We start from the raw sequence: 27,943 nt of genomic DNA on the forward strand, positions 1-27,943 counted from the left end.
TGATGATGATGATGATGATGATGATGATGATGCTCTTCAGTGTCCAAGGCCAGCTACTGGACTGCCACCACAGGGACCGGTGCCCTCCTGGGTGTCAGGAGCCCTTCCTGCTGGCTCAACCCACTCCATCCCACCTACCATTTGGGGACCCTGGCCCATTTCAGCCTGGACTTTGTCTGATCAGCACTTGACTTGGCACAAGCAGCTCCTGGGTCGGGTCAGACAAAGTTTTCCACCTGACATTAGCTACTTTGCAGGAAAAAAGTGCTGAGGAACAAGAAAACCTGTGTCAGGATGACAGAGGCAGCTCAGGGACATGGCCATGGTGGTCTGGGCAGTGTGAGGTGCTGGGGGTCCCTTCTCTACTCCCACTGAGCACACAGGGATTCTCCTGTGCCCTCCCAAACAAGTGCTCTGCAAACCCAGATCCTGTGTCCAGGAGCCTGTTTGGAAACAATTTGCTGAAAGATGGATCTCAGTGCTGGCAGCACCAAGGGTGCATCCATGCCGTGGCCTGCTGGAGAGGGAGGACACGTGATGGCCCTTCCTGGGAGAGGGCACAGCGGGTGACTCCCTGGGGATGGCCTCGTGGTGATGGTCTTACAGTGGCAGTCTCATAACCATGACTCTCCCTGTGTTCCTCTCCAGCTGCCCTGCAATGACACCCGAGTGGCACAGATTGCCTTCACGGATCAAAAGGTAAATACCTATGCAGAGGTAGGCAGAAAATGCATTTATCATAACTCCAGACACAGCCACGGGGCACAGCACGTGTAGCTGAGGTAGCTCCATCAGTGCCAGCTGCTGGGAGAGCGAGCAGCTCCACGCTGGCTGTGCCCCAGCCCTGCCTGCAGCCCCAGCCCTGCCCCAGCTGCCCCCGCCGTGGGGCCACTGCTGTAGCATGAAATCACCTTAGGGACTCCTGGGGCACCTCCTGCCACCCCTGCACACCCGAATAAGCAACTTCAGCTTAATTCAGCTACGTGGTTCTAATGATCCCCCTCCGTGTTCCCCAGCTCAAAGACGAGGAGCTGCTGTGCCAGGCAGACGTGGCACTCACTAAAGTCACCAGGTGCAAGGAAACCTACGAGCCTCTCATCAGGAACCTGAAGCTCCTGCACGGCAGGAAGGTAAGCAGGGGGTGCTCCTCCTTGCTTGTGCTGTGCTCCACAGCTCTGCCCCATGGTGCCTGTGCCCCCACCCTGGGGGTGCCACGGAGATGATCAGAATTTGTTCTCTTGAATGGGGCCAGAGCTGGGCATTGCAAACCTGCCAGTGCTTCGGGTTGATCTGCCTGTGTGGGAAGAGGATGGCAGCTCCCACCAGCCCCAGGCACCCAGAGCAGCGGCCATGTGAGTCACACCGCTGGGCACAGGGGCCAGACGCTCGTTCTGAGCAAAGGACAGTTCCTGTCCTCCCGGGCCCGCATCCTCACCACTCTGGGTTATTTGCTGAGTTATTTATGGGGCAACGGAGGCCAACAAAGCATCTGTCTGGGCTGGGAGTCTAGCTACCCCTCGACGCAGCTGCTAAACCCTGCTGCCAGCTCTAATGTATTTACACCTTTCCTTCCCCAGAACTGCGTCCTGAGCGATGAAAATGAGATCTACCTGCGCCACTTCTTGCCGGCGCTGGGGAACTTCACGCAGGCGGTGTTCAGGCGCCGGGGCGGCGCGGCCGCTCCGTGACCCGGCCCTGGCTGCTGGCAGCGCTGCAGGGCTCTGCGGGGAGGTTTGGTTTGGTTTTGTTTTGTTGTGTTTTGTTTCCTTCTGCTCCTCGTTTCGTGCACTCCCCCAGCCCTGCTCCAGCCCTCCCGGCCGCAGCCAGCTCCCAGCGGGCGCCCGGCTCCCCAGCTGCGCCTGGAGCGCCCGCTGCGCCGGGCTCTGGCATCTCCCACGTTCTCCGTGCAAGTGCCGCGTGTGGGACTCGCTCAGCCTCAGCAGGAGAGGAGTCACTTGTACAGGGCTGCCCCAGCTGCTCCCGGCTCGTCCGGCCGGGAGGTGAGCGCCGCTGCCCGGGAGGAGGGATGCGGAGGGCAGAGCATCCTCTGCTGCTGCCGAGGACCTGAGCGCTTAACTCATTCATCTGCTCCTGCAGCACCTACCAAAACCAAAACCAGATTATCTGCTTCCTGTTCCCCTTAGTGACGGGAGGCTTCTTCACAATCTTCTTCTCTTCCTAAAGAGATCAAAATCTAGTGCGAAATGGTGAATTTTTCACTGATGTGTTGTTTGCCGTGTGCAGCTGAGGGGGAGGCCGATTTCTGGGAGCAGAGCTGGGGAAGTGCAGCATCCGAGAGCAAAAGGTGGGAGGGGAAACGGGTCTGGGGCTGGACCTGTTGCTGCAATTTCAGTGTGTCTCTTCTATTGTAGGTGGCTTTTAAGTTATTTATACTGAAGACAGGAGAGTCAGTAGGATAACTTTGAATCTAATGGGTGCTCACTGACATCAGACTTCTGAAGTTTGTTTATTTATTATTATATGTTATTTAAATAACTTATTTTTATAGTGTGTAACCTAAAGATTCAAGACCAAAAAGTCCTGGCTGTTGAAAGCTTTTCTTTGCTGGGGACCTAAAATAAAAAGGAAAAGCCAGTATTCAAGGTGTATTTTAAAATTACATGGTAGTTCTGCGGAATACAATCATATTTAAAATACTGCTACCTCATTTTAGGGAACGCCTACTGTCTGATTGCCTTTGCACAACAACAAATGAACATGTGCTGATTTGTAATTTATTGCTCTTTTATTTAAAATATTGGTATTGTGAGAGTTAATATATTCAAATTTCCATGTGTTTGAATGTCTTCATTTTATTATTTTGTTAATATCAACTATGCACTGATTTTATTGAAGTGTTCCTGGGCTTAAGCAATAAACAACTGAATTAAGAGCTCTTGGTGTCCATAGTTTTTGCTGTCAATTCCCTCTTACCTTCAGCAGTCTGTGAGGAGCACTGGGGGAGCTGCCTGGTGAGGAATTTTTGGGGCAATGTACAGTAAATGTACCCACTCTGCCACTGAGAGCAAAGCCTTGAGAAAGGAAAATGCACCAAAGAACCCACCTGGCTTGTGGCTTAGGAAATTGGTGAAAGGAAGGGCTGGAGCAGGAAGGAGGAGAACCTTTGTTTGGGAAGAGGGCCTTGTGCATGGGGCCAAGGTGGAGGGGGGCTTTGGGGTGCAGGCTGTGGTCTGGGGGCTGAAGGAGGAGCCAGCAGGAGCCCAGGTGGAGCTGCAGGCAGGGGAAGGCTTGTCTGATGGGAGAGGGAAGGGATGGGGCTGGCTTACGGACCAGAACCTGCTTGGTGCCAGCAGGACACATGTAGGAAACAAATCCACAAAGTAACTGCTGGAAATTGTTATACATGCTCCAAATGCCTGCAACAGGGGCTCAGCTGCAGCCTCGGGATTTGCCCTGGATAAACCCCAGCACCATCAGCACCAGGCATGGCAGCAGCAGAAATGCATGGGAACAGAACATGGACAGTACCCTCGGGCACACGGTGAGGGCACACGGTGTGACCCTTTGGGATGGTGCTGTACCCATCAGCAGCTGGACTCCCTGACCCCTGTGGGTCCCTTCCAACCTGTTCTGTTATTCCGAGATTCCATGATCCCTGCTGCCACCAGCTGCCAGTCCCCACAGGCAGGATGTGAGCTGGGCAAACCCTCAAGGCCCTGTCCCAGTGGCTGTCCTGGAATCTCTCTGGTTGGACACAGAAGGGAGATCTGAGCTGGTGCCTGTGACCTCTGGCACAGCCCAGGCTCAGCAGCCATTGGCAGATTGGTGCTGGAGAGGCAGGATCCTTGTGGGATGGGAGAGGCTCCACAGAGCCCAAGGAGTTCCAAGAGGAGAAAAACTGAGGACATATTTCTGAAGCAAGCACTTTCTTTGGTAGGGACACAGGGCAGGCTCATCCCTGGGTGGTGGCTGGGATGAAGACACAGCCAGGGCTCCAGAAACAGTGGGAACCCCACGGGGGCTGTAGCTGTCCCTTCAGAGGGCAACGGAGCCATCACTGCCATCAGCTCCATCCCACCCTTGGGAAAGGATGTGGGAATCTTTTCATTTGCTGTTGTGTTGGGTTATTGGCCCTGAAGGGATGTCAGGTCCCACCACAGCACCCCTGTCACCCTCAGCTGGCCATGGGCAGAGAACGTGATCAAAGGCTTGTGAGTCAGAGTAAGGACAAGGAGAAAACAACCAGCAATTACTGTCATAGGCAAAAGAGCTTCAGCGTGGGGGGAAATTCATGTAGGTATTCAATTATTCAATTTATTGTCAATCAAATCAGAATAGGATAAGGAGAAATAAAAACTAAATCTTAAAACACCTTAGCCCCACCCCTCCCCTCCTCCCAGGCTTTGCTCCTGATTTTCTCTCCTTTCTCTCCCAGCTGCAGCTGTGCAGGATTTTCCCCCGGGCGCTGCCATTGGTGCCAGTGGGCTGGGCCTTGCCCAGCAGCAGGTCCCTCTTGGAGCAACTGGAGTTGGCTCCATCAGGCACTGGGAAACCTTCCAGCAGCTTCTCACACAACCCAGCCCTGTAGCTCCCCACTATCAAAACCTTGCCATGAAAACCCAACACAACTGGTGACTTTCTCATCACAGAGCAATGCAGTTTTCCACCATGATTGAGCCTGAGTAGAGCAAAGGTTAGCTTTTTCTGTGATTTGAGCATTTTCTCTTCACTGACTCCAGCTTTAGAGCCTTCCACCATGATCACTGGAGAATCCCTGTGTCTGCAGGATGGGGCTACTGCCTCCATCACCTTCTCCAGCATCACTTTTAGGCAGGGACCCTACCGCCACCACCACTCCTCCCAGACCAGTGGGACAGCTCTGTGTGTGCTGCTGAGCACCCACCATCCCTGGAGGCCGTGGATGCAGTCACACAGCCAGAGATGCTCCCTGGTCTGCTCTCCACAGCACAGCACAGTTCTCCACTGGCAAATCCCTCACAAAGGCCTTTCTGTGCCAGTGACTTCACCTAACTTCATCCGGGGCATCTCGGAACCAGACAAACAAAATTACTCTCAATCTGGCTACTCCCAGATTCACCAAGTGCTCACAAGTTGTTATCTGGTGGCAAGTTGCTGTTTGAGTTAGAAAAATCCCTATTAGTTATTACAAAACTCCAAAGTTTCCCAGCTCAGCGTTTCTCAGTGCCGTTTCCTGTGGCAGCACCGGCTGGTGGGGCTGGCAGAGCCCATTGTCTGAAAACTCAGGCTGCTGCTCCCCAAGCAGGGCAGGATGGACAGGGCAGCTTCCAGCTCCCTGAGACTCTGGAACAGGGCCACAAAGCCCCAGTTTCCCAGCACTGACAGCAGGACCCCGATTCCCACACCATCTCCCTGCACACAGCCCTGCAGGATGCCACGCTGCTTTGGGGATCCTCTTTGGTCAGGAGGGTCCCCAGATCTCCACAAACCCCCCAGGCTGATGCCCTGCTCCTGCCCAGGTTTGTCCCCACACAGCTCTGCCGTTCTTTCTGTTCCTCCCCAGGTTAAGAAACCCAGGGACGGAAATCAGTATGCAGATGAAGGATGCTTTACGTGATCTGGAGATATTCAAATGAAACACGATAGAAGAACTTGCAGGATACTCAAAGGAAAATAAAAAGAAAAGTGTTGCTATTGGAGTGTGTCAGAGCAGTGGGCTATCCAGTTTAACCACTTCCAATTCACCTTGTAGAGAAAGCTTTGAGACATGGAGAAATGGAGAATCCCCAAACCAGGCTTATATACTGTACGTGACCTGGCTCCTGCCACTCTCACCATACAGTGGAAATTTCATAATGCAAGATCAGAAGAAAATTTTGACTTGCACAAAAAAAGAGCTGTTGCTCTCCTAATCGGGAGCAACTTTGGAAAGTGCCTATAAGGGAAAAACAAGATTTTCCTTCTGGTTCAGCAATTTTACAGTAATAAATTGAGGTGCTTCCTCCAGAAAAGCGCACACAGTTACAGGTCACCAAACAATCCAGAGACTAAGAGCTGAAGGGGCCCAGCCCAAGCAGGCCATGAGTATCCTGGTCCAGGTCCTGCTCACCCTCCTGGTGCTGTCAGCCTGCCTGGGTGACGTGGTGCTTCCATGGTCACACACACTGCGGACCAAGGTGCTGGAGGAGACCATGGAGCTGCTGGACTGGCTCCAGCAGAAGGAGGTAGGGCTGTTTGGTGCTTTACTCACTGATGGGAGGAACAGATTGTTTCACCAGGCTCGGAGGGAGCGATGCTGAGCCAGAGGAAGGTGATGAGCACAGGGTTCACAATGCTCCTGGGGCCTGGGGGCGGATGGATGTGTGTCTGTGTGCGCACCTCAGGATGGATCTGTGCTCTCTGGAGCCTGATTGCTCCTCTCTCTTGTGTCTTCATAAAGGTTTCCTGTTACAAGATGAATGTGATAAATATTTTTGCAGATCATAAGGTAAGGAAAAAACCCAACCATATAGCCCTGATTGGTGGTGGGAGGGTGCTGGGGGCCAGAGGAGAGCACAGGGAGGTGGGAGGCAGGTGGGAAGCCTGGGATCCTGCCTGTCCTGCTGTGGTGCCGTGGAGGAGCCCACTGTGAGCCCCCAGCACAAACGCTGGGCTGCCCAGCTGGTTCTCACCACTCCCAGTGCCCTGCACAGGTGCCCTCACCTTCCCACAGCCATCTCCACCTCCAGCCAAAGCAGCATTGGTGGCTTCTGGCCACCCTGGGGACAGGGAGAGCCCAGAGGAAGGGCAGGGATGGGCACCTGTGCTTGGGCAGCAAACAGAGGCTTCGGCTTTTCAGAGAGAGGAACACCCCCCTTTGCCCTGGAGAGCTGGCACCAGCTCAGACACCCACACACACCTATTGCACAGCATCCTGAGAGCTGGGTATCCCTCTTTAGCCCCTTATCTGGGGAAGGCTCTGCAGTCAGCACAGATTTAATGGCAGATAAGAAGGCCTCTTTCTGCTCTGAAAACTGCTGCCTAAGCCACGCTCCCCAGCCCCTGAGTTCCTGTTTTCACAGAAAGCCCATGCCCTCACCTCATGCCACGCCTGGTGGCACCCGAGGGGTACGGAGGCCTTTGCGGGGGGGCTGGGGCTCAGCACCCCTCAGGGGACCCCCACACCCCTCCTGCCACAGGCAGCAGTGAGAGGAGATGCCTGAGATGCTGCACAGCCCCACACTCACCGCTGCCCATGCTCACAGGGACAGACTGGGCACTTGTTTAAGACACTGTGAAAGCTGGGACAGAGCAGGCAGCACCGGGAGCATCCCCCGGGGAAGAAAGTCAAATCGTTATTTTATTGCCACCAGCACTGCTCATCTTCCACGTGTCTCTGCTATAGGACTTTTCAAAGACCCTAATGAAGGCAAACTCTTCTCAGGTGCTTTTGTTATTCCTGTAGCCTCCCTGTCTGCTCAAACCAGCTTCACTTGCAGGGAACTTGCAGGGAGCAGCTTCACAGGTTCCCACATCCACACCTGCAGCAGGAGCACGATGCTCCAGCACAGGGGTGCTCGCTGCCGTGCCTCTCTGCCACAGCTTCTGCCAGGGGTTGCTTCCTCCTCACCAGGAAAGGGATGGGACCAGTGCCAGGTGTGCACAGATGGAGCTGGGAAGCTTCAGGGAGGCTTTGGCATCTCAAACCACAGTTTTCACCTATCCTTTAGGATAGAAATTTATTATTTGCAGTGTTTTAATCTGCTAATAAGCCATGACTACACAAAAGTTTTTAAAAGAGCCATGTGTCTTTTCCCAGAGAGGCAACAAGACAGAGATCTTATGCAAAGCTGCCACAATTGCTCGGGAGGGCGAGAGCTGCCACGGGTACTTTGGGGGCATTTACTACAACTTGCTCAGCCTGGCCTGGGGGAGCAGAGCAAGGCACAAGGTGAGGCACAGCTCTTGCACTGCCCACAGCCCTCAGGCTTCTCCCTTGGTCACCGGTTTTTTCTTTTACACTTCCAACCCAAGCTGCAGAAGCCAATCCCATCCCAGCATGCTTTCTAACAGCCCGTTTCCCATTCCAGAAGCCGTGTCCTGTGGCAGCAGGGAGCACCACCTCACTGAAGATTTTCCTCAAGGAATTACACCACGTCCTCCAAGAAGAGTATAAGAATCAGAAGTGAAAAAACACTTTGGTTTTTTAAACTATGACCCTACTTTTCAAAGATTATGTATAATAATTCTTTAAATAAATGTATTTTTGGACTAAATGTGCTGGCATTGCATAGGACATTACACAAGGCAACAGTTAAGAGAGTTCCAAGTTGATGGAACAATGGTAGTGTGGCTAGGAAGTGCCAAACAATTTGTCCTGCTATGGCATTAAGCTCATGCTAACATGAAGAACACAGGTCTGAACAGAAAGAAAAGCCCAAGGGGGGAGAAGCCAGGCCACAATGGGGCATGCTCCTGAAAGCTGGGAACTCAAAAGAACGTGCTGGAGCTGCAAAGGGAGCAGCCAGGTCACTTCACTCACAGCCTCTTTGGTATCTCTGCACATGGCACAGCCCTTTGTGGCCCAGGAGAGGCTGGGACTGTGCAGGGCTTGGTTCAGCATCAGCTGAGTCACAGGACTCCCGGGACCTGCAGACCATGGAAAACCTGGTCCCTGGGGCTGAGCTGGGGGGCCACAGGCACTGCCAAGCAGCACAGCTCAAGCAGCAAACAGAGCTGAGCACCCAGCTGCTGCAGGTAAATTCACACCACCTTCCACAAGGTCCTGCTGCCCGTGGCCTTGGGGCTGGGCAACAAGGCTTCAACACATCCCAAACATTTCCCCAGCAAGCTGTGCAGCTCAGAGCTACAGAGGCACCTCACCCACCCTTCCTCACCCAGTCCTGACACAACTGAGTTAAAAAGATATGCTGTGTATAATGTTATATGGAGAACATGCATACAAAGTGGAATTAGGAATCAAGATTTTTATTTCATGGTATGAACATGCTCCAGGGACACAATATTGATATATACAGTATAATGAATTAACTTTAACAAAACAAGATACAGTTAGAAATAAACAGAGTTAAAAAAACCAAACAGAATGACAAATTATACAGACAAGCAGTTTTTCCCTCTATGCAGGCCTGGCTAAGCAGAACTGTGGAGAAAGGTGAAAGCTGGACATGTGCACACATTGTAGTCAGTAAAAGGCACTAAGGACCACTTCCCTTCCTCTTAACGGATTAGGAACAAGTTAAATATTAAATAACTCATTTATACAACATTAAGCAAAAATCTCATTGTTAAGGTCAATGTTCTAGAATGAGGAGAATCTTCTGTTAGCAAATGCAAAGATGAGCACACACAGTGTATGTCATGTAAGATGAGTTTTGAGAACTACCACAGAGCACATACTGACCCACAAGAAAGGCTGTATTAAGCTCTTAGAAGTCCATATAAATCAAATCTTGTGTTTTAATAAGGACATTATGGGTCCATTAAACATTCACAGATGGGCAGGGCTATAGAGAGGGCCCATGTGGTAAATCCACAAGCCAAATTCCCTGGTTTTACAAGAAACTTCCCAGAACTTCAACAAAATACATCACTTAACAGGTGAGCCCAGCTGACAGGGCACATGACCAGGAGTGTGTTTCACTTTATTTAAAATCCTCTTACAGAGCAAATAATTTGTCCTCCAAGCCTCTGTAACAGTTTTTCCAATTTGCCAATTAAATGTGTGCAAGTAATTACTTACTATTTACCCCTGCTCCAAGGCTCACTTAAACATGCAGAGTACTAAAGTTTTCAGCTGCAGGACTGTTATGTTAATTGTAAATCACATGCCTTTGCATTTGAAGCATTTTAAATATTTCAGTATTTTAAATGGAGTACCATGGTTCACAGCAGTATCTTGGAGTGACTGATACCTGTCAGGTAAAAGGATTTTCAATGGTCTTTCTGAAAGCACAGTTCTGGATTAACTCCTGCAAAACCAGATCATTCAATAAATGTTAGCACACAAAAAGGGAAGAGAAGTTATCTCTGGTTCTGAGAACTAGTACAGGCCACAGCTATGCATCTATCTGCTTGGACTCAGAACTGGAAGACTTTAAGCAGCATTTAAGCCATTTTCAGTCTGGATATTTTGATGAGAAGTATGTATTAATAAGAGATAATCCAACTCTATTCAAGCACATTTAAGATAAGGTCAGCTCTTCACAAGCAAAACCAACTACAGCTTCAATCAAGAAAGTTTGAGCATTTACCCCTAAATGCTAGGCTAGAAAAAACAAATGCCAGTGTTTGTATCTGTATGCTGTATGAATTCAGGTGACACTCCCCCCAATAGAGAGGGCAGCGTGTTCTTCCAGGTCATGATCCTGAAAAAAAGCCATTAAAAACACCAGGAAAAAGCTTACAGCTTGTTTAGAACAGCACTGAATATATGCTTCAGAGCAAAATAGGTCCTTGCAAGACCAGTTTTAACTATTACAGATCCTGTCACAGACCCCAAGGTCCCTCCAGATAACCATAATGACAGAAAGAAAGGGAATTTAACGTCTTTAAGTAATTCACAGGAACATTCTGGTAAAAGCAGATATGGCTACTAGCAAGGACTCAAGACACCTGAGGAGCTGTCTTGTTTTCTGTCACACTGAAGGACTCCACCTCCCCTGTGAGTAATCACAGCTTTTAATCCTCCAGGAAACTCTAAGATGAGGTTACAGCTCATCCCTCCACCCTGCACAGGAGCTGTTGGGACACCCACAGCTGATGTGATGAGTTATAGAACACACACAGTCCGAAGGAGATGCGTTTTCTCTGTGACACAAAAGTAACATATTAAAGTGATATGTGTCTATTAGCAGCATAAATATCAAATAAAAAGAGCAGCCATCACAAATAAATGGTTATTATCAGAGACCAAAAGTTTCTTCCTTTTAGAGCATAGCCAGAGATGCACACAGTATACACAGGAACACAGCATCAGCTATGTCAGGGGATATTGTTCTGGGAAAACTGGACAATTCCTTCTGTTTTACTAAAGGAGAGTCAAATTTATCCTCAGTGTAGAGCAGTGGCCCAGTGCCTTGTAGCCAGGGATGAGGAAATAGAGCCACAGTGCTCACAGCCCCATGGCTGACACCAAGTCCTGGTGTTACAGCATCCTCCTTAAAGCATCTCGGCTGTTCGGATTACAGAACCACTCACACAAAAATACCAGCCCTGAAGCATAAAAAGCTGCCAAAGTAACACAGTCTTAAAAGAAGGAAAAAAGCTCTCTTCTGCCTTAATATCCAAGGTCTCATTCTCCACAGTGCCAGCAGATCACAAACAAACTGGTAAAAATAAAACTATTAGACACCCATGGTCCCTTTTCAGAAATCTCAATACTTTTGTGGTTCATGTTTTTCCTACCCAGCTACTTTCTCTGTACAGCAAGACAGCAAAAAGGGAAAAGGACTGTGTATTCAACACATAACACAGTGTGTTAACAGCCACAGTGAGGAATATTAAATAAAAAGATTTGATGCTCTTAAAGGTTTGCAGCAACTACATTCAAACACAGATCAGTGCAACAGAGGACAACAGTGAAAGCTGCCAGTTATGTGCAAAGCAGGGCATAAGTCAGATTTACCAGCCTTAATTTCAGGATTTCATTAACTGTTTTGAACTAACACATCTAGCACTTAAACACATATCTAGAACCCTATTTTCCATACGTTTCAACAAGGATTACCAACAAGTTTCCCTGCACAACACATTTAATACACGGAATTTCACAACCATCAATCATACATACCGGTTTAATATTATGTTAATATAACATACAATATACAGGCAACTAAGGAAAATACATTTTTTTAAATAAAAAAATTATAGCCACGTCAAACTGTGCCATCTCTTGAATTCCATATTCTGGCCAAACCTTATACACTCACTGATTTTTACAGGAATTCTGACCAGGTGACACTACTGCAGCAGGGAATCAATGACAGCTCCTGGCTTGGCCGAACGTTTTCTGTTTGGAGAGCAGAAAGGAAAGGGAAAAACAACACCACACAGACATCATTATGCTGTCTAGAAAAGACAGGGACCAGCCACATTTAAGTCAAAACTACGTGACAGGACTTCTCCATAAGCAAAACCAACCAAACAAAAAGCACAAGAAAGCATATGAAATCTCCCCCAACAGCTCTCTCCTCTCCACTGGTACCAGTGTTTGCACTAGCAATGTGCCAGATTGGGTTAAACTGCACCACCAAATGCAGCAAAATAAAGCAAGGAGCTGGAAGAGGAGAATGCAGCAAAAAAACACCAGAAAATCCCTAGACAAGTCTTTCTGGACAAGATCTAGTGCAGTTAAGAGACTTGGTTCTGTCACACCTGGCAACACTGAACTATACCATGCAAAATTTTGTCCTTTGTCTTCTCATTAAGCAAATGTTTGAAGACTTGTAGTAAGTTTGCATATACAAACTTCAGCCTTCCCTTGGGTAAATCCCTCATTGCACATAAATACCCCAGAGTTCTTCACCTTCTACCCGTCTTGGGCCTGGATCTTCCTTTTGAAGTCCTCGGCCTCTCCAGCTTCATCAGAGATTGCCTCAAGCTTTCTTCAGTGTAGGCTAAGTAAACATGGGAAAGGTCCACTTCAAAGGGCTAGAAAAACACCAGAAAGTCTCATAAGACAAAGTCATGAGAATAATTTTATACACTCATCAATGGTGCTTTCATGACACTCAAAGACTCGTATCTTCAAAAGAAAAGAAAATTGAGATTGGACAGTTTGGCACTAAATACAGAGTGGCAATCTAAGGCAGGACTTGGGCCTGTACAGTTCAATACATCAACTCAACAGTCACTCACATCTTTCTCTTTTTTATCCAGGACAGGCGTCTGTTTCCTCATATTGTTTCCAGTATATGCAACACATTTCTATAAGCAGAAAAAAAAGGTTGTTAGTAAAGTCTACTGTGCATAGCAAACTGACTACAGCTTCACCAGTTTCTTCCTGGGCTCAATTAAACCCCTCAGAAGCTCATACTAACATTAGCTTGTACACAAGCCAGGCAGCCATTCTTACCAGCTGCCACTCTCCTATGTCTTCGTTCCAGTGAACGTAGTTCTCAATCATTTCCTACAAAGAAGTCAGGACAGTAAGCGTTAGACTTGCACAATCTACCCTCCAGGTGCACTTTCCAGAACATAAATCCTAAGGCCTGCACAAGCTGCTTAAGAAGAATTTTGATCCCTTACAAGTCGTTCCTATCAGGACAGCTACCCCCCCACACCATTTATACTCTGAAGTCTATAGAAGAGAAAAATACTGTATGTACTGGAGAGTCCCCTAAAGCACGTGGTTTCCATTATGCCGACATCATCAAGACAGCAGTAAGCAAACACTGTAATATGGACAAAATGAAAACTATAAAAAGAATTTCCCTTTTCCCATTAAATAGTGTGCATTATATTTAATGTCATTGTGAACTTTCTGTATACTGGAGTCACAGAGAACGTCAAAGATTTAAAAATTCAGTCTTTGTGTTAATATCAGACATTAGCAAGCACAACTTCAAGGTAATGGAAAAAAAGATTTTGAATAGACCCACTGCATGGGCACACGGTGAATTTAACAGTTAACTATATGGTCAATGTGGTTTTCTTATTTTTATAAGCCTTTAGGAAAATATGCTGCAAGAGAACTGAAATTAGCACAGCACAACTCCTGCCTCAGGCTCAGGTGCTTTGCCTTCACCTGGTAGTCCTGAGGAATGAAGTTGTCTATGATGAGAATCTGAAGACGAAGCTCCCTGCTCAGCTGCCGAATGTTTTCCAGCAACCCTTCAATCTCTCTCTGATGCTCTTGCTGTAGATCTGCCATCTGAAAACAAAACAGGCATTTGAGAGGCATCAGACTTATCTTAACACATGGCAGCAGCCTCTTCTGTCTGTATGAGGTTTTTGGAAAACAAAAGCAAACTCTGGTTATTAATACCAGAATATCTCTGAACGATAAATCGTCTGAAACATTTCAGCTCAGAGATGGCTGAAAACAACATTAAGTTCTCAGTTTCATAAACCCAAAACTGGCCTTCTGCCAATCCAAGCTTATTTAGCTATGTCTAGATGAAGAGCATGAGACAAGTTGCATCACTGGCAAGGTTTCAAGGAAAATCTCTGATCCCAAGGCCAAATGCATTTTTTATGAAACAGAAACTCCAGCTACCAGCCCAGATACACTGATCCAGTGACTGAGGATGAGGTAACAAGGGCATCAGTCCTAAAGGACAGGCAGCTCAGAGCAGAGAAGCCTTTGGGCTGCAGCAAAGCAGGACATGGGGCTGCCAACAAGCAACTTGCATTTTATTTCAGAAATAACCAGTGGTTTTTCTTGAAGTTCTTGATATCTTAGGGTCTCACAGATAACCCTTCTCAGCCTGGCCTGGGGAAAAGCTCTGCAACACACTGTTCTAAAGCCCCAAAAGTACTCTTAGTATTTTTTAATTATGCGAGTGAAATTGACATTACAGAAAGACATTTCTAAACATACAGCACATTTTCCAGCATTACAAAGCTGATGGCTCACCCTTCCCACCTCTAGTGCCTCCCAGGATCACTGGCTTTAGATACTAACCTCTGACTTCGCAGCCATAAGCATGGTCCAAACTTTCTTCAGTTTCTTGGTTTTCCCTTGTGCTTCCTCCTGGAGGTTGGTGTACTTCTCCTCAATGTCCAAGCGTTCTTGCTGTGGACAACATTTAGCACAGACACACACATTAACAATCACAGAAACTCTCTGCAACACCATGAACAAGAGGAAAATCTACTCAAACAAACAAAGCTTTTGCCAGGAGTACAGAGCCCTGGCTGAGCCAGGCTGGCTCAGACCTGCAGGGGCTGCACAGTCAATAAGTGACCTGTGGAGGGGTGGCTCCTGAAGTGCTTCCAGAGCAGGGTAACACATCCTGGTGTGCCCTGCCATTGCTGTTTGCAGACAGCCACAGCAGATAACCCCACCTCCTTCTCCTCGAGCTCCTTGCGAAGCTGCTCTGCTCTCTTCCTTCGTTCCTCCAGTTCCATGTTTGATTCTTCTAAAAGCTTCTCTTGCTCCTCTGCTTTTGCCAGCAAGTCCACTCCTCCCACAATCACCTTCTTCTCTAATGCAGAGAGTTTCTCCAGCAGGGACTGGTGCTCTTGCCTAGACAGACAGGTAGGTGTGAGACTTCCTGTCCTACCATGCTCAGCAGGCATCAGGTCCAGCTTGGTTTTGTAGCCCAGACAGAACTCACAGGGCTGGAAAAACTTGTCCTGCTGCTGAGGGCTTAAGTGGGGGTGAGGCAGTGCAAGCGAAACAGCAAATTCCCCAAGCTCCAGCTCCCACCACTTTCTCTCAACTAAAACCAGGTCAGCAAAGGAGTGCCTCCCACTGCAAGTCACCTCTGTGAGGGGCTGCAAGCACACAGTGACATCACCAGCTACTCAAGGCACCCTCTCCCAAAAGGGCCCTGCCAGCACAGCAATGCCCAGAGGCAGCTGCTGAAATAGAGTGGAGTGAACAGAGATCAAGGCAGCTGCTGAAGTGCAAACCAGGAATGCTGGCTGCTGCTGGAGCAGGCTGTTTGCATAGGGTAGTGTGACTTTAGCAGCTTTCTGGCTTCAGAATAGAGCACCCTTACACCCAAAATTACATGCTAGCAACTGTGCTGTAGGAAACCTGGCCTGTTACAGAACAGTACTGCTGCCCCTCACAGCTCTTGGGAGATTAATTTATGTTTCTAGGCTATCTTGCACAAGTAAAGTTAAGAAAAGAGTGACAAAAGGATAAAAGCGTGTCTTTCCCATATACTCTACACTCTCAAAGCAGAATAGCTCCCCTTTCACCCTGACAATAGCAAGGGGTGATGTTCACTTTCTACAAAGTTTGACAGGCACCTTACCATGCATCTCCAGATATTTGTATGATTAAGGAAGGAACAACCCACACAACCACACAAACTGCTCAGAGCATGGTACTCACTGAGCTTTGAGCAAATCTTTTTCTCTCTTCTCCAGTTCAGCTCTGGCTTTATTTCTTTCTTCTTCTTCCATATCAAGCTTAGTTTCAAGAGCTTTTCTCTCTTCTTCAATCTTTGCTTGCATCTCTACCATCTTATCAGGTGAAACTTTCTTTTTGCCTTTGAGAGATATGGGGAAAACAAGTTAGTTCACTGCAAAAATGCTCTGTATCACAGCATTTTTTCCAAGTTCGGATTCAATACTTGGAATTAACAAAAATTTCATTAGGTATCAGCCTCAAAATGGGCAAAACTCAGTCCTTCAAATCCCGTTTTAAAACTGGCCAGTTGTCACCAGCTCCTACTTAACTGTGTAACTATCACTGCAACCTAATGCCCCCAAAATCTAAAACATACAAACAACACTGGAGAAGGAACACTGCTTGCAGAGAAGCCCAATCTGGAAACCCTGATGATCTAACAATGCAGATCACAGGAAGGAAAATACAAGACTGCCTTGACTACAGCTACAAGAGCTCAGCTACCATGAGTTACATACTCGAATTTCAGATTAGCATCTCTACCATTCCACTCATTCACTGCCTTCCTTACAAGCTTACCTGTTCTGTGAGCCTGTAGATATTTTTAAGAAAACACTACTATGGAAATAAGAGAAAAATCAGAACTGCCCTATGAAAACCAGGCAACTAAAGAAACTTCTTGATGGTATTTGCTCTATGTAACAGTGACTACCCACAGATTTGAAAGTATCAAGGTCGGCTCTGGCTTTATCAGCTGTGTCTTTACAACAGAACTACCACAGCAGCACTCCAGGTCCAGGTCTTGTGGGGCTACCAAGGCAGTGGCCAGAGCAACTCACTGAACCCACTGACCTCAAGATTTGGTCCCAAACACTCCAAATTTGAAACGAAGTGTGAGGCTGCTGCTCTAGAAAGCCAGACTCTGCAAGTCTTGAGCCAATTTTCATTGCAATCCCAGGAGTGTCCAAGACAGGTGAACATAGAGATCCTGGGGGGTTATGTGGAATAAGAATGCATTTCCTCAAATCTACTACTCCTAAATATCCATTTATTCACAAGTGAATCCATAATTTTCTTGTTTTGCTTTTCCAGACATGAGAAAACCCCACCCTGTAGAATCCAGCTGCACTTGAAACTAACAGGAGCCACTGACTGCCATCTGACTTTTTTTCACAGGGACATAATGCACACAGTCAGAACACAATCAAGGAAGCTGTTCAGTAAAAGGCTTCTCCTCCTCCAGTCTTCAAGATATTCAGCTTCATTTATATAGATTTATTTTCTTTATAATCATATATACATTATGCACATAAACACTCCATCAAAGTGTACTGCATATGTAAACATGCATGAACATATTTTCACATCTGCATACATAGTTCTTCATGTGCACAACAGCTTTAATTACTTTTGTTGCAAGGCAAGGACTTCACCAGTACAGCAAACATCTTCACTGCCATCTGCTACACTTCAGAATCAGATAATGAGCACTTCTTTCTGGGCTTGTGGTACAAAAATCTCTCACTAATTAGTCTCTGAGTAAGAAGCTTTCTGGAAGTGCTATACAGAGCTCATCATATGAGATAAGCCAGATAAAGGCTTCTTACTATTAGGACATAGACCTACATATTCTCAGTTTAGGAGAAAAAGGTGAAGTGAAGCAAGTTGTAAGATCCTTTTACAAGCTTTGCAAATGTAAGGAGGTGAAAATCAATTACACCAACCTGCTTGATCTTGCATTAAGAAGAAGTAGAAAGCAAATCGCAGAGAGGCAGCAAACACATAAAAAGAGGAGGAGAGAAAATGTTATTGCTTTGATCATTTTGGACAAAGATCATCAGCACCAGAACAAACAACAAATTTTATAATCATGTTTCTAGGGTAGAAAATATGAGAATCATAACTAAGAACCCCTCTATTAAAGCAAACACTAATGCATCATGTTATGCTAAAGCAGAGAACGTGTCTGTGCTTCAGAGTGCTTTGCAAATCCAGGACAATCTTCAGCTCACTCTTGCATTCTTCTGCCCATTCAGTGCAATGCTGGATCTAAACACAACATTAGGAGCCAGCTGCAAGGATCATGACCTAAGAAACAGTTAAAGGGGGTGGATTTCTCCTTCAATTAATAAACTTAATGCTCCCCACACTCAAGAGAGCAAATTCTGTTATATTACCTGTAAAATATTAGCATCCAGAATACATGTTCTAAGTTTTAACCAAGATTTCCAAGCCAATTCTTTGCAAGATACAAGACAGTTGCACACAGGGAGTCTCAACACAAGATTCCTCCATTTAATCACACAGGGGATTAGTAAGTTAATTTGCAGTAACTGGTGCTTCCATAGAGGTATAGAGCCACTTTTGGTTATTCAAGCAAGTGCAACAAAAAAGGCAGGATAGGAAAGGGATAATGAAAGACACCACATGCAGAAGGGTCACACTAGAGGACAGTTAATACCCCAAACTACAAAAAGCTACACTTATCCCAATTGCCAAAAGCCCAGCACAACTTCCCCTTACAGGGCTGTCTCCAAACCTGCAGGAGATGGACTCATCCACCTGCTGACACATCAGCAGTTTGCTATTAACTGTCCTCATCCAAATAAAACAGGTTCCAAGCAAGCTTTAAAGGAGCAGGATTGAAGCAACTGGAATTCCCAGACTACAGTCATGATCCACCAAAGGTCTCTCCTGGGTTGTGTTCCCTCTAACCCTGCTACCACCATTCTCTGAGCTGAGGCTTTCCACTAATGTCACTAGTGTAAGGTGAGTGAACTACACAGCAATACTTTCCAGGGTCTCTCCACACAGGGAGAAGAGTGGAGTCCAGGATAAAAACAACACCAGGTGAAGTCCCCACAAGCCAAGTCCCAAGATGTGATTTGTTTCCTCAATCCTCACTGACTGTAGGTTTTTACAGGCACAGTGACCTCTCTGCCCAGGAGCAGCCCAGACCTTCCTTACTACTAGACCAAAATCTGCATCTCCTGCCCCTCTGAACTAAGTCCCACAGACATCAAGAAGTCAGTATTATGGGGCACTTAAACCCCAACCACCAAGGATATTTTTTAAAGTATCTGCAGAAATAAAGCCAATCGACCAAGCATTGCCACATTTTCTTCACTAGTATAAACCTCATGCTGTTTAACTGTTCTCCAAGACTAATTTTGAGAAGGCAGAGTCCAATATAATATAGAATACATATCTAGCAGTCCTTTTTATGAATTCATATTGTAGCAACTCCCATTAAAGAATTAGCTCAGTTTTTTCCCCCGTATTTTAAAAGGCGCATTTAACACAAGCTGCAAACTGGATTTTTTTAACCTATTATTTCTCAATTACCTTTAAATCGTGCTCAAGCATTGTTTCCTATTCTTTCACTTATCTGGCTAACAACGTGCACATTGAGTAACTGTTGCAAGCATGGAAGCAGCAAAGGAAAGGCATGCTTTAGCAGAGTTACAGCCTGAGGTTTATCTTTCCAACAGACAAAGCAGGGAAGAGTGCAACATTGCAAAAAGGAGTGTGCAGATTATGGAAAGGCCAAAGCTTAAAGGACTTAAGAGCTCCCACTCACTAGTGAAGGACTTATCCAGAGGTTTCTCTATGACAGAGCATGTGGAGTCTGAACTACTGCTGCTGCTACTGCCTGGAAAACAGAAATGCGTCCCACAGAAAAACCCAGAGGAAGAAACATGCAGATGGGAAGTTAGTTCTAAAGGAAAGAAACCCAGAAGAGCCAGCAACCTAGATCAAAAAAGCACAAGTTCCCATCCGGAAGCACTTGATAGGATCCCTCCCAGACTCAGCTTGCAAAGCCACCATTTCCCAGCACAAAACTGCATGCTCAGAAAGACATTTCAGTTAAAACCCATCTTAATCAGACTACAGCTTAAAATAACATGCCAAGGCAGCTTCCATTTCAAGCAACAACAGCAGAGAACACCAGATCATAGTGGAGAAGGCTGTGGATATCTGCCATAGCAGAGGATTCAGTGACCATGAATCCTTTCCAGTCTTACACACATGGCTATGTGCACTTCTCACTCTGGAAGGCAGAATCAGCTTACACAGGGACAGTCCGTACGTACCCCTGTGAAGCAGCTCCCTTAGGGAACTTAACTAGAGTAACTTGTCTGGGAGTTGAATAAGTCAGTTATTCACCCTCTACTCCTTCCAAGCAGCACTTTGAAGGTGGTCTCCTCTTGGGAGGAGATTTGGGCAGGACATTTGGAGACAGTGGTCAAGCTTTCCACTTCTAGAAATAACCAAAAGGTGAAAAATGAACTTGTTACAACTTCACCAAAGGCATGGCAAAAGTAATTTATGACTATTTGGACAGACACCAAAATGAAAAGAGTACACCTAAAAGCACAAATGCTATAACAGGAATTTCTTCCAACAGATGTGGGTGCTTCAGGACAGGAAGGCAGTTTGAATGCCAAAATGAGTTTAGGAGAGAAGCTGGAAATTGGGATGTAGCACTGGGCTTGGGCACTTTCTCTACTATCCATGATGAATTATCAGCAGGGTTGTAGGAGAAGGCAAGCTCCCAAGACGCCACAGCATCCCATGGTGCTCCAGGTTCAGCAACATTCCCTGGAGTTTAGATTATACACAGCAATTTAACACTGATGTGGGACAAAGGAAACTCCACCATGGGATTTTCAGACTGCTCCCAAAAAAAGCATGTGCAGCTCCCATTAAACTTTTCAGTTAGCACAAAGACACCCCCCCACAAAGGTCAAGTTTTCCCTCTATCAACATAAAATAGGACATCAGTAGAGTCAGTTACTGAAGATCTCTTAAGACAGATGAATCCTTTGCCTAAACCACAGCCAAAATTCCCCTCCAATCATACCCATGGCTATAAAAACCACACCTGCCTACAAATGATCTTTGGTGTTTTCTTCCTCCCACCTCTGTAAGCAGGGGAAGTTCCACACCACCACAAGCCATACGCAGCCACCTTGCGGCACCCCGGGAGCCACCACAAAGGATGATGTCACGACAAGCACAGCTACCCAAGTGGAAGCAGGTACTACACAGGTTTGGAGCTGTCCATCTGCACAGATGGCACCAAAGGGCTTCGTTTCTAGGAGAGGCATGATAATTGCAGCGGCATAGGGCATCTCTACAATTCCTCTTGGCCCTGCCTGGCTCTGGCTACACTTCCTACACCAGCCTGTGGGTAAGAGAAGGCTGGTGGCACTGACAGGGATCTCTACTGTCTTACCCCGCCGTTTCTTCCGCTTCTCCTCTCCAATCTCCCCATCTTCATCCTCCTCTTCAGAATCGCTGGATTCAGAACCAGAGATCTCTTCCCCTGGAAGAAAAGAGTGTGCTTTTATCAAAAGCTTTCCTTCACCTCATATCAGCTTGTTATTCTGACAGCAGCATTCATCCAAACACAGCAGCGCCTGACATCAGCTTACAAGTAGTTGCAGAAGTCCTTAACTGTTGCACAAGCAGACAGCTTGCCATGGCTCAGGAAACTTAAGGACAATCAAGATAAGCAACTGAATGCTGTGATGTCAGTGGGTATGTATTAAAGCTCAAGAGGCTACTTTTTATGGAAAATAGAGTATCTTTGCACAGCTGAAGCTATGAAGTTTCTCTAGCAGGATTCTACTATACCTTCTCTTCCACCTCACACTTCCATCTCAGAGGAAAGAAAAAGAAAGCATTACTGACCACTTCCTGCTTCTCCTTCATGGGGCAGACAACAAACAGCAAGTCATGCTGGAGTTACTGCTACAGCTGTTCCGTGTGTATCTCAGGAGAGAGATGTTGTGACATCTGGTCACTGTTTAGCAAGCATCCCTCTAGCAGGGTCACTCCATATTGATGGACTAATAAGAGACATGAGGATATGAAGTTACATGGCTTAACGAGGCTTCTTGTTGCTCTACAGTGTTTAGAAACCCAGCTCCAGCTCTACAAATTTGGTACAATTTTCCTGCTGATAAATGCATCCCTCCTCCCCAGCCAGAGAAGAAGTGTGATCTGTTGTTACAGTTCAGTTTATTTCCCTATACCATGTCAGTTGTGCTTGCTAGGGAAACCCAGTAAAACCTGGGCACAATGATTCCAGCCCAGAGGCCACCACTCACCCTTGTGCCAAGTGCCACCTAGTGGGAAAGCTGGACCCCCACGAGCAGCCTTAGACACCTCCCCTGGCACCCAGAAGGGCAAACAAAACCAGAACATGGACCTCCACCAGTAGCTAACCTCAAGTAGCAAAGAATGTTGCCATTCAAACAGAACAAGCATCGTGCAGAGAGGAACACAAGGGGGAAGGAGAGTCTCACCTTCTTCCAGTTTTTTCTTAAGCTCTTCAATTTCTTTTTGGAACTGGCGGAGCATAGCATCCTTGGGATCCTCATTAATCCTTGCCTTGTTCTTTATGTTCTTGGCTCTGTTTGCATACCTGAGAGTGCTGATGGTCTCATCATAGTTGTAGTCTGCTGGTCCAATATTTGCACACTGCAACATGTGGAGACCAAGTTACTGCAGGACAGTGTGAGAGCCCAGCACAAGGCACTGCATAATGCAACCCCAGCTTTGACAGTCTCACACTGCTACTCTTTCCCAAGCTTTCCTGCTGCTTCTACACTGAAGCCACTTTTGACTACCCAAGCACAGGTTTTGTTTAATCTCACGCATGTACGTACGTGTGTGCTGTGTTTAGAGCCTCATCTATATGGAGGCAGAGAAAAGATAGAAAGAGATGCACACAGAAGGTTCTCTAAGCTGCAAACAGCTTAGGATTAGTGAGGTAAGTGCCAGGCTGTTCAAGTCACCATGCTACCCCTGCAAAAATGCAGCCCAATAGCAGGAACTGGAAAGGGCATCTCAGCTTACCATCATGGTTTTGGAGTTGCCCCCCAGGGAGTCCTGCAGCAGCCGTGTGAGTTTGGAGTTACGGTAGGGCACGTGGGTGCTCTTGCCATCCACCAGTGCAGAGATAACATTGCCCAGTGTGGAGAGCGAGAGGTTGATCTTGGTGGCTTCCTTCAGTCTCTGCCCTGTGGCTCCAGTTTTTGTCTGTCTTTCAGAACCCTGCAAAGGGAACACGAAGCAGGAGGTAAAACAGATCCTCTAATACATCTCCAAACAGAATCAGCTACATGTGAAATTTTGCTGGCAGCCATGTCACTAACCACTTAATCCATTATTAGAGAACCTGGCTAAGTATCTCAGATATTGTCAAAGAGACAAGTCACACAAGTCTTAAACAGAAGCTTTCAGTGCCAGCAAATTCTGGATTGCTCAAAGCAATGCAGCTGGGAAACTGGAGATTCTCCTCCCCAGGAACAAAAACATTATGGGAAGTCAGTCAGCAGTTAAAAGGCACCCCAGCTGGAGCTGCCAACTGCCATCTACAGCCCTTCCTGTCAGCAGAGAAAGAGCAAACAGCAACACTGCAATTATGTGAGAGAGTTTCATAGAGCATCCTATGCACACACCATATAAATAAGTTGAATGCCCTTAGTCTCAGTTTTTCTGCATCTTCCCCAAGGAAAGGTACCTCAGCGTAAATCTCGGGCTAAAGCCACGTTTTACCAGCACAATTACATTGGTTCAAAGTGTGACACTGAGGGAAGGAACCTGCAAGTGATGAACAACATGGTCACAATCCTCTGAAAAAACCTCAACAACCCAAACCAAATGTCTTGCCAAAGACCTGGCTGGTCCTACTCACAGCAAGATCAACGAGGTGCAGCTTGCCCATGCGCACGTGCATGTTGCCATCGACGCCCTTCTCACTGCACTCAATGGTGATAGTGAAGATGGCGTGCGAGCGAGAGCTGTGCTCGTTCATGTTTGTGGCACCAACAGAACCTTTTAATAGAGAAAAAAGCAGTGATGTCTTCAGAGTTAATCACATCTTCTTCTAACTCTTCCTGCTCTCAGAGGAAACTCATTCCCACCTCTTCACCCAACCCTGTATTCCAGAAGATGGCACAGGGATGCTCAGACTCAGCAGCAAAGTCTGTTCTTGGGCACTGAAGTTGCAGTACACTTCCAGCCTGGACTAGCAGAAGGTCCTGCAGCCTGCTATAGCTCTAAGCCAACCACAAACTTTCAAGACCAGCAACTGTCCTCATCTGTTTAAAGATCAATAGCTTAAGGTGTTCATAGCAGATCCCTGAAAACAGATGTATTTTGGGAAATAAGAACCCAGCAATCCATGCCAAGGGGAACAGGAATCAGAAGTTTAAGTCACTAAATAATCTGAGTTTAACTAAGAAGTCTTTGAGTGCATAAATTACCTCCCACTCGCAGCACAGGGCTGATGTTCACCCTGATCAGAACTGAAGTGGAAAAAGGACCTAGAGACACACAAGCAGTTCTGACACCACTGACTGCCCTCATTGCATCCTCCCTTTGCTGATCCCCACTGGCACTGGCTGACGTGGGAAGCACAGCCTTCTTTACCTGGCCCTGCACAGAAGGGGCTTGGGAGGAGATACCCTTTTTGTTCTGTTCAGCCAAACACTCTTCCCGGCAACAGGACTAGGACCTCCTACTGTGGTCTGGCAACCAGACCTTTACTCTGTCTGAGCTATAAACCTGCCCACAGCAAGGCTACGTACGGTTCTTGTGGCCCAGAGTCATGATTCTGTCCATATCATCTGCATTGTTTACAACATAAGCTGAAAGGTCTTTGATATAAACTCCCACATCAGGTCTCTCTTTCACCTAAGAGAGAAAGAGTTCAGACTGAGCATCCCTAGGAGACCCGCCACAGCAATTCCAGTGATACTGTAACAGTACAGTGGTTTACTCCTCCATTTTCTGGCTTGCACATAAAACACTCCACTTAGAATCAGAGCAGATAAGGAATAAAGACTCATGAATGACAACATGCTACAGTTTTCCCTCTGTAAAGACATAATTTTAAATGCTAATCTCCAATTCTCAGGACTGCTGAGGGGCCTTTGGGGTAGAGCTGCAGGTATGAAACTGCCTCAGGTGGAACAGCCAATTTGTGCAACTGACCAAGTGAAAGAAATTTAAAGAATCCAGCAGTGACATCCAGGTATTGCATCGCAAAGAAAAGAGGACTGCTGAGGAGCCCAACCTCCCACTTCCCTGCAAGTGCTTCTCTGAACTTTAAAACAGAATACTGCCCTGATTCAAAACAAACACCACATTCAGAAGAGGAGGCTCACCTCTAACCTCTGTGTCTGGTCCTTTCCCAGCAGGTCCCGCACTTCCTCATTGTAAATTTCCAGGTAAGAGACACGAACTAAAAACCTGCAGATGAACAGCTGGGTAGTTCACTTAGCAAAACATTTGCTGAAGTCCCACAAACACAGCCACAGTGCAAAGAAAACACTGAAATACCAACACAGTCCTGCTGCCCCTCAAGAACTATCTAAATAGGAACCTTTCATCTTGGGAGAAGTACCATTTCTATTGTCATTGTCAAGATCAGGCTTCTGCTACACATGGATTCACATTAAAAAAAAAAAAAAGAAGAACAAACCAAAAACAAAAACAGAAGCAGTCAAGGGAAGGCCTTTACCTTGTATCCCCCTCTGCCTTGGCAATGTGACCAAATATATGGGCAAAGGAATTGGGAATGATGCCTCTGAGCTCAGGAACTGCTCGGACCCCTTCCATGGTGAAGGTTTTGCCTGTTCCAGTCTGCCCATATGCAAAAATAGTACCTGAAGGATAAGACAAAAGAACAAACTTTAGGAAGTTAAGTCTTCTCTAAACTCTAACTGCAGATTTACTTCATCCCTTCTTAGCCTGATAGCACCAAACACCTCTATTTTCATGGAGTTGAAATTTTCCACCCACTCCAGTAGCTACTGGAATACAAGGCTGGAGTAACAGAAATGCTGGGCAAACACGACCTATCTGCTGCTTAATCCAGCCTGCAAGATGTCTAATAAAAAGTCAGCTTGTTTTAAAATTGCAGAGTGACTAAAGCTAGTACACTTCAGTTCCACTGAGTACTGAAAGCGTACAGTGAAGAACCACTGAGAATTCTGATAATGACATCAGTGCATATCTTTTGCAAAGAGAAGATAAAGGATAACAACATGCAGCTAACTGACCTCACAGGAGTCTCCTTCATCACCTATCTACCACTCTTAACGACAGCAGTGGGTACAACTCAGAACAGCAAGTGCCTTCAGGCTATTTTAAGTTAGAGGCCACAACAGAAATGATCTGAGGCTACAGCCCTCAGAAGGTGAAACTCCCTTAAACACGATCAGCAGGAATTTTATCAAAGCAAAGAATAGGAGAGACAATAAGATCCTTCCCTTACAACAAGGGACTTACCATTGTATCCCTCTAGGACAGAATCTATAATAGGTCTTGCTGTTAAATTATAGACATCCAGCTGTTTACTCTCTGGTCCAAACACTGTGTCAAATGTGAATGTCTTAGGAGGCTCATTGGATGAGTCTGTTTTATGCACAGTTATAGTTCCCCTCATCTCATCCACGTTCACTGCCATTTTGTAGCCTGTAGCTTTCTCCCGGTCATTGAGAGGCCGGCAGCGAACAACCACCTTGACATTGTCACAGCTTTCCGGCTTGTCCGGCTTCTCAGGCTTGTTAATCTGTAATTATTTAAACAAAAATACACAGGCTGTAACACTAGTGTTAACACAGAATCACAGAAAGGTTTGGGGTGCAAGATACCCAGTTCCACCCCCACGGACAGAAACACCTTCCACTGGAGCAGGTTGCTCCAGCCTGGCCTTGAACACTTCCAGGGATGAGACAACCACAGCTGCTCTGGACAACCTATGCCATGACCTCACCACCCTCACAGGGAAGAATTTCTTCCTAATAGCCAATCTACCCCTGCCATCTCCCACTATAAAACTACTGTGTGTCTAAGCACAAACACTGTTGAATCAGCTTGGGCAGCTACGTCTCCAGAGGATCATGAACTTGGGGACTTAAACCCAGGACTGGTTTATAATTACAGTGGAGAGAACAACACGCTTATTCAGGCAATGGGATCTTTGTTGGTTGGCCAACATGGACACTGAATAAGTAAACCTTGAGCATTTCACATTCACAAGAATTTTTTCAAGAAACATTTTCACCTTGCAACCTGCAAAAAGTTTGCTGGAATTCGGTGCAGCCATGACATTCTTCTTCAGTAACACTGACTATACACTCTCCAACCTCACAGAGCACACAACCAGATACCAGGGAGTGCTGGCTGAAGGGGATTCATTTTAATTACAACACCCAGTATACATGCTTAAGTTTAGAACACCTGAATGTTGCATTATAAAACCTCACATTCATTTCCTTTCATGTAGTTACCGAAACAAATTTTGAAGCACGGCTGATGAATCTAGTTAAGAGACACTCCCGTGGGCTAGAGGTGCTGCAGCTCAGCTTCTAACTGCTCCTAGAGCAGCTACACTGCATGTGAAGCCGAAACAAACCCTTTCCAAGCGCCTCTCCCTCCAGCTGCCACCTGCCCCGATTCCTCCCAGGCCTCAGCAGCGGCTTTTGCCGTCCTGCTGAACGCAGAGAGCGGCTCAGCCCCACTCGGGCGGGGGAGGGAAGCACACGAGGCGCCTGCCAAAAACCAACAGCGGGACTCGGCGTCTCCACGAGCCCCCGTGATATGGGACGAGACCCTCCGGGGCGGCCGGACCGCCACTCCCCGCTGCGAAGGCGCCGCCGCCTCTGCGGGGCCTGGCACCGCCCGCAGCCCCTCGTCACCCCCGCCCCGCTCGGCCTGACAGGCACCGCCCGCCCTGCGGCTCCCGCGCGCACACGGGAACGGAGCCGACGGGCTCTGCCAGCCCCGGGCGCGGCGGGCAGAGGTGCGCAGTGCCCGGACAGCCCCGGGGGCCACACCCCGCGTCCCCCCCGCGCCTCACCGGCATGGCGATAGCGATGGCGGCCGCGGCAGCCCGGGCCAGGCGCTGGCACGGCGGAACAATAACAGCACCGCGCCTGCGCGCGCCCCGCCCCG

General features: G+C 47.1%; 2 protein-coding genes across 4 annotated transcripts; one reads left to right on the forward strand and one right to left on the reverse strand.

Annotated features, from left to right (window-relative positions):
- Window positions 1-6,020: 6,020 nt before the first annotated feature.
- On the forward strand, window positions 6,021-8,108 carry LOC121332428 (interleukin-4-like). Its single transcript, XM_041397882.1, has 4 exons — window positions 6,021-6,164; window positions 6,380-6,427; window positions 7,739-7,870; window positions 8,010-8,108. Exons 1-4 carry the CDS (start codon window positions 6,021-6,023, stop codon window positions 8,106-8,108), a joined length of 423 nt encoding a protein of 140 aa, XP_041253816.1.
- Window positions 8,109-8,895: 787 nt separating this feature from the next.
- On the reverse strand, window positions 8,896-27,912 carry KIF3A (kinesin family member 3A). 3 transcript variants are annotated; one of them, XM_041397624.1, is made up of 19 exons: window positions 27,849-27,912; window positions 26,276-26,558; window positions 25,506-25,650; window positions 25,150-25,234; window positions 24,571-24,676; window positions 23,676-23,815; window positions 22,835-23,032; window positions 22,282-22,456; window positions 21,207-21,296; window positions 19,548-19,619; window positions 17,692-17,700; window positions 15,950-16,106; window positions 14,950-15,130; window positions 14,567-14,677; window positions 13,688-13,813; window positions 13,016-13,069; window positions 12,799-12,867; window positions 12,467-12,591; window positions 8,896-11,950 (listed from the first exon to the last, which is right to left on the reverse strand). In XM_041397624.1, the coding sequence occupies exons 1-19, from the start codon at window positions 27,852-27,854 to the stop codon at window positions 11,902-11,904; spliced, it is 2,181 nt and encodes a 726-aa protein (XP_041253558.1). In that variant the 5' UTR covers window positions 27,855-27,912; the 3' UTR covers window positions 8,896-11,901. The 3 variants fall into 3 exon arrangements, with proteins under 3 accessions (XP_041253558.1, XP_041253559.1, XP_041253560.1); XM_041397625.1 differs by lacking the exon at window positions 19,548-19,619; XM_041397626.1 differs by lacking the exons at window positions 17,692-17,700; window positions 19,548-19,619.
- Between the last annotated feature and the right edge of the window lie 31 nt (window positions 27,913-27,943).

This window comes from Onychostruthus taczanowskii, unplaced genomic scaffold, assembly GCF_017590055.1.
Source record: "Onychostruthus taczanowskii isolate IOZ18803 unplaced genomic scaffold, ASM1759005v1 scaffold14, whole genome shotgun sequence".
Classification (NCBI taxonomy): domain Eukaryota; kingdom Metazoa; phylum Chordata; class Aves; order Passeriformes; family Passeridae; genus Onychostruthus; species Onychostruthus taczanowskii.

What these genes read in the sequence shown, in the direction of transcription:
- KIF3A (XM_041397624.1), bottom strand. An exon ending in AGGAGCTCGAGGAGAAGGAG is followed by an intron (nt 14,678 to 14,949) that starts GTGGGGTTATCT and finishes TGTTGTCCACAG; the next exon opens with CAAGAACGCTTGGACATTGA. An exon ending in TTATGGCTGCGAAGTCAGAG is followed by an intron (nt 13,814 to 14,566) that starts GTTAGTATCTAA and finishes TTTTGTTTTCAG; the next exon opens with ATGGCAGATCTACAGCAAGA.
- LOC121332428 (XM_041397882.1), top strand. Translation starts at nt 6,021, where the DNA reads ATGAGTATCCTGGTCCAGGTCCTGCTCACCCTCCTGGTGCTGTCAGCC. An exon ending in ACTGGCTCCAGCAGAAGGAG is followed by an intron (nt 6,165 to 6,379) that starts GTAGGGCTGTTT and finishes GTCTTCATAAAG; the next exon opens with GTTTCCTGTTACAAGATGAA. An exon ending in GGAGCAGAGCAAGGCACAAG is followed by an intron (nt 7,871 to 8,009) that starts GTGAGGCACAGC and finishes TTCCCATTCCAG; the next exon opens with AAGCCGTGTCCTGTGGCAGC.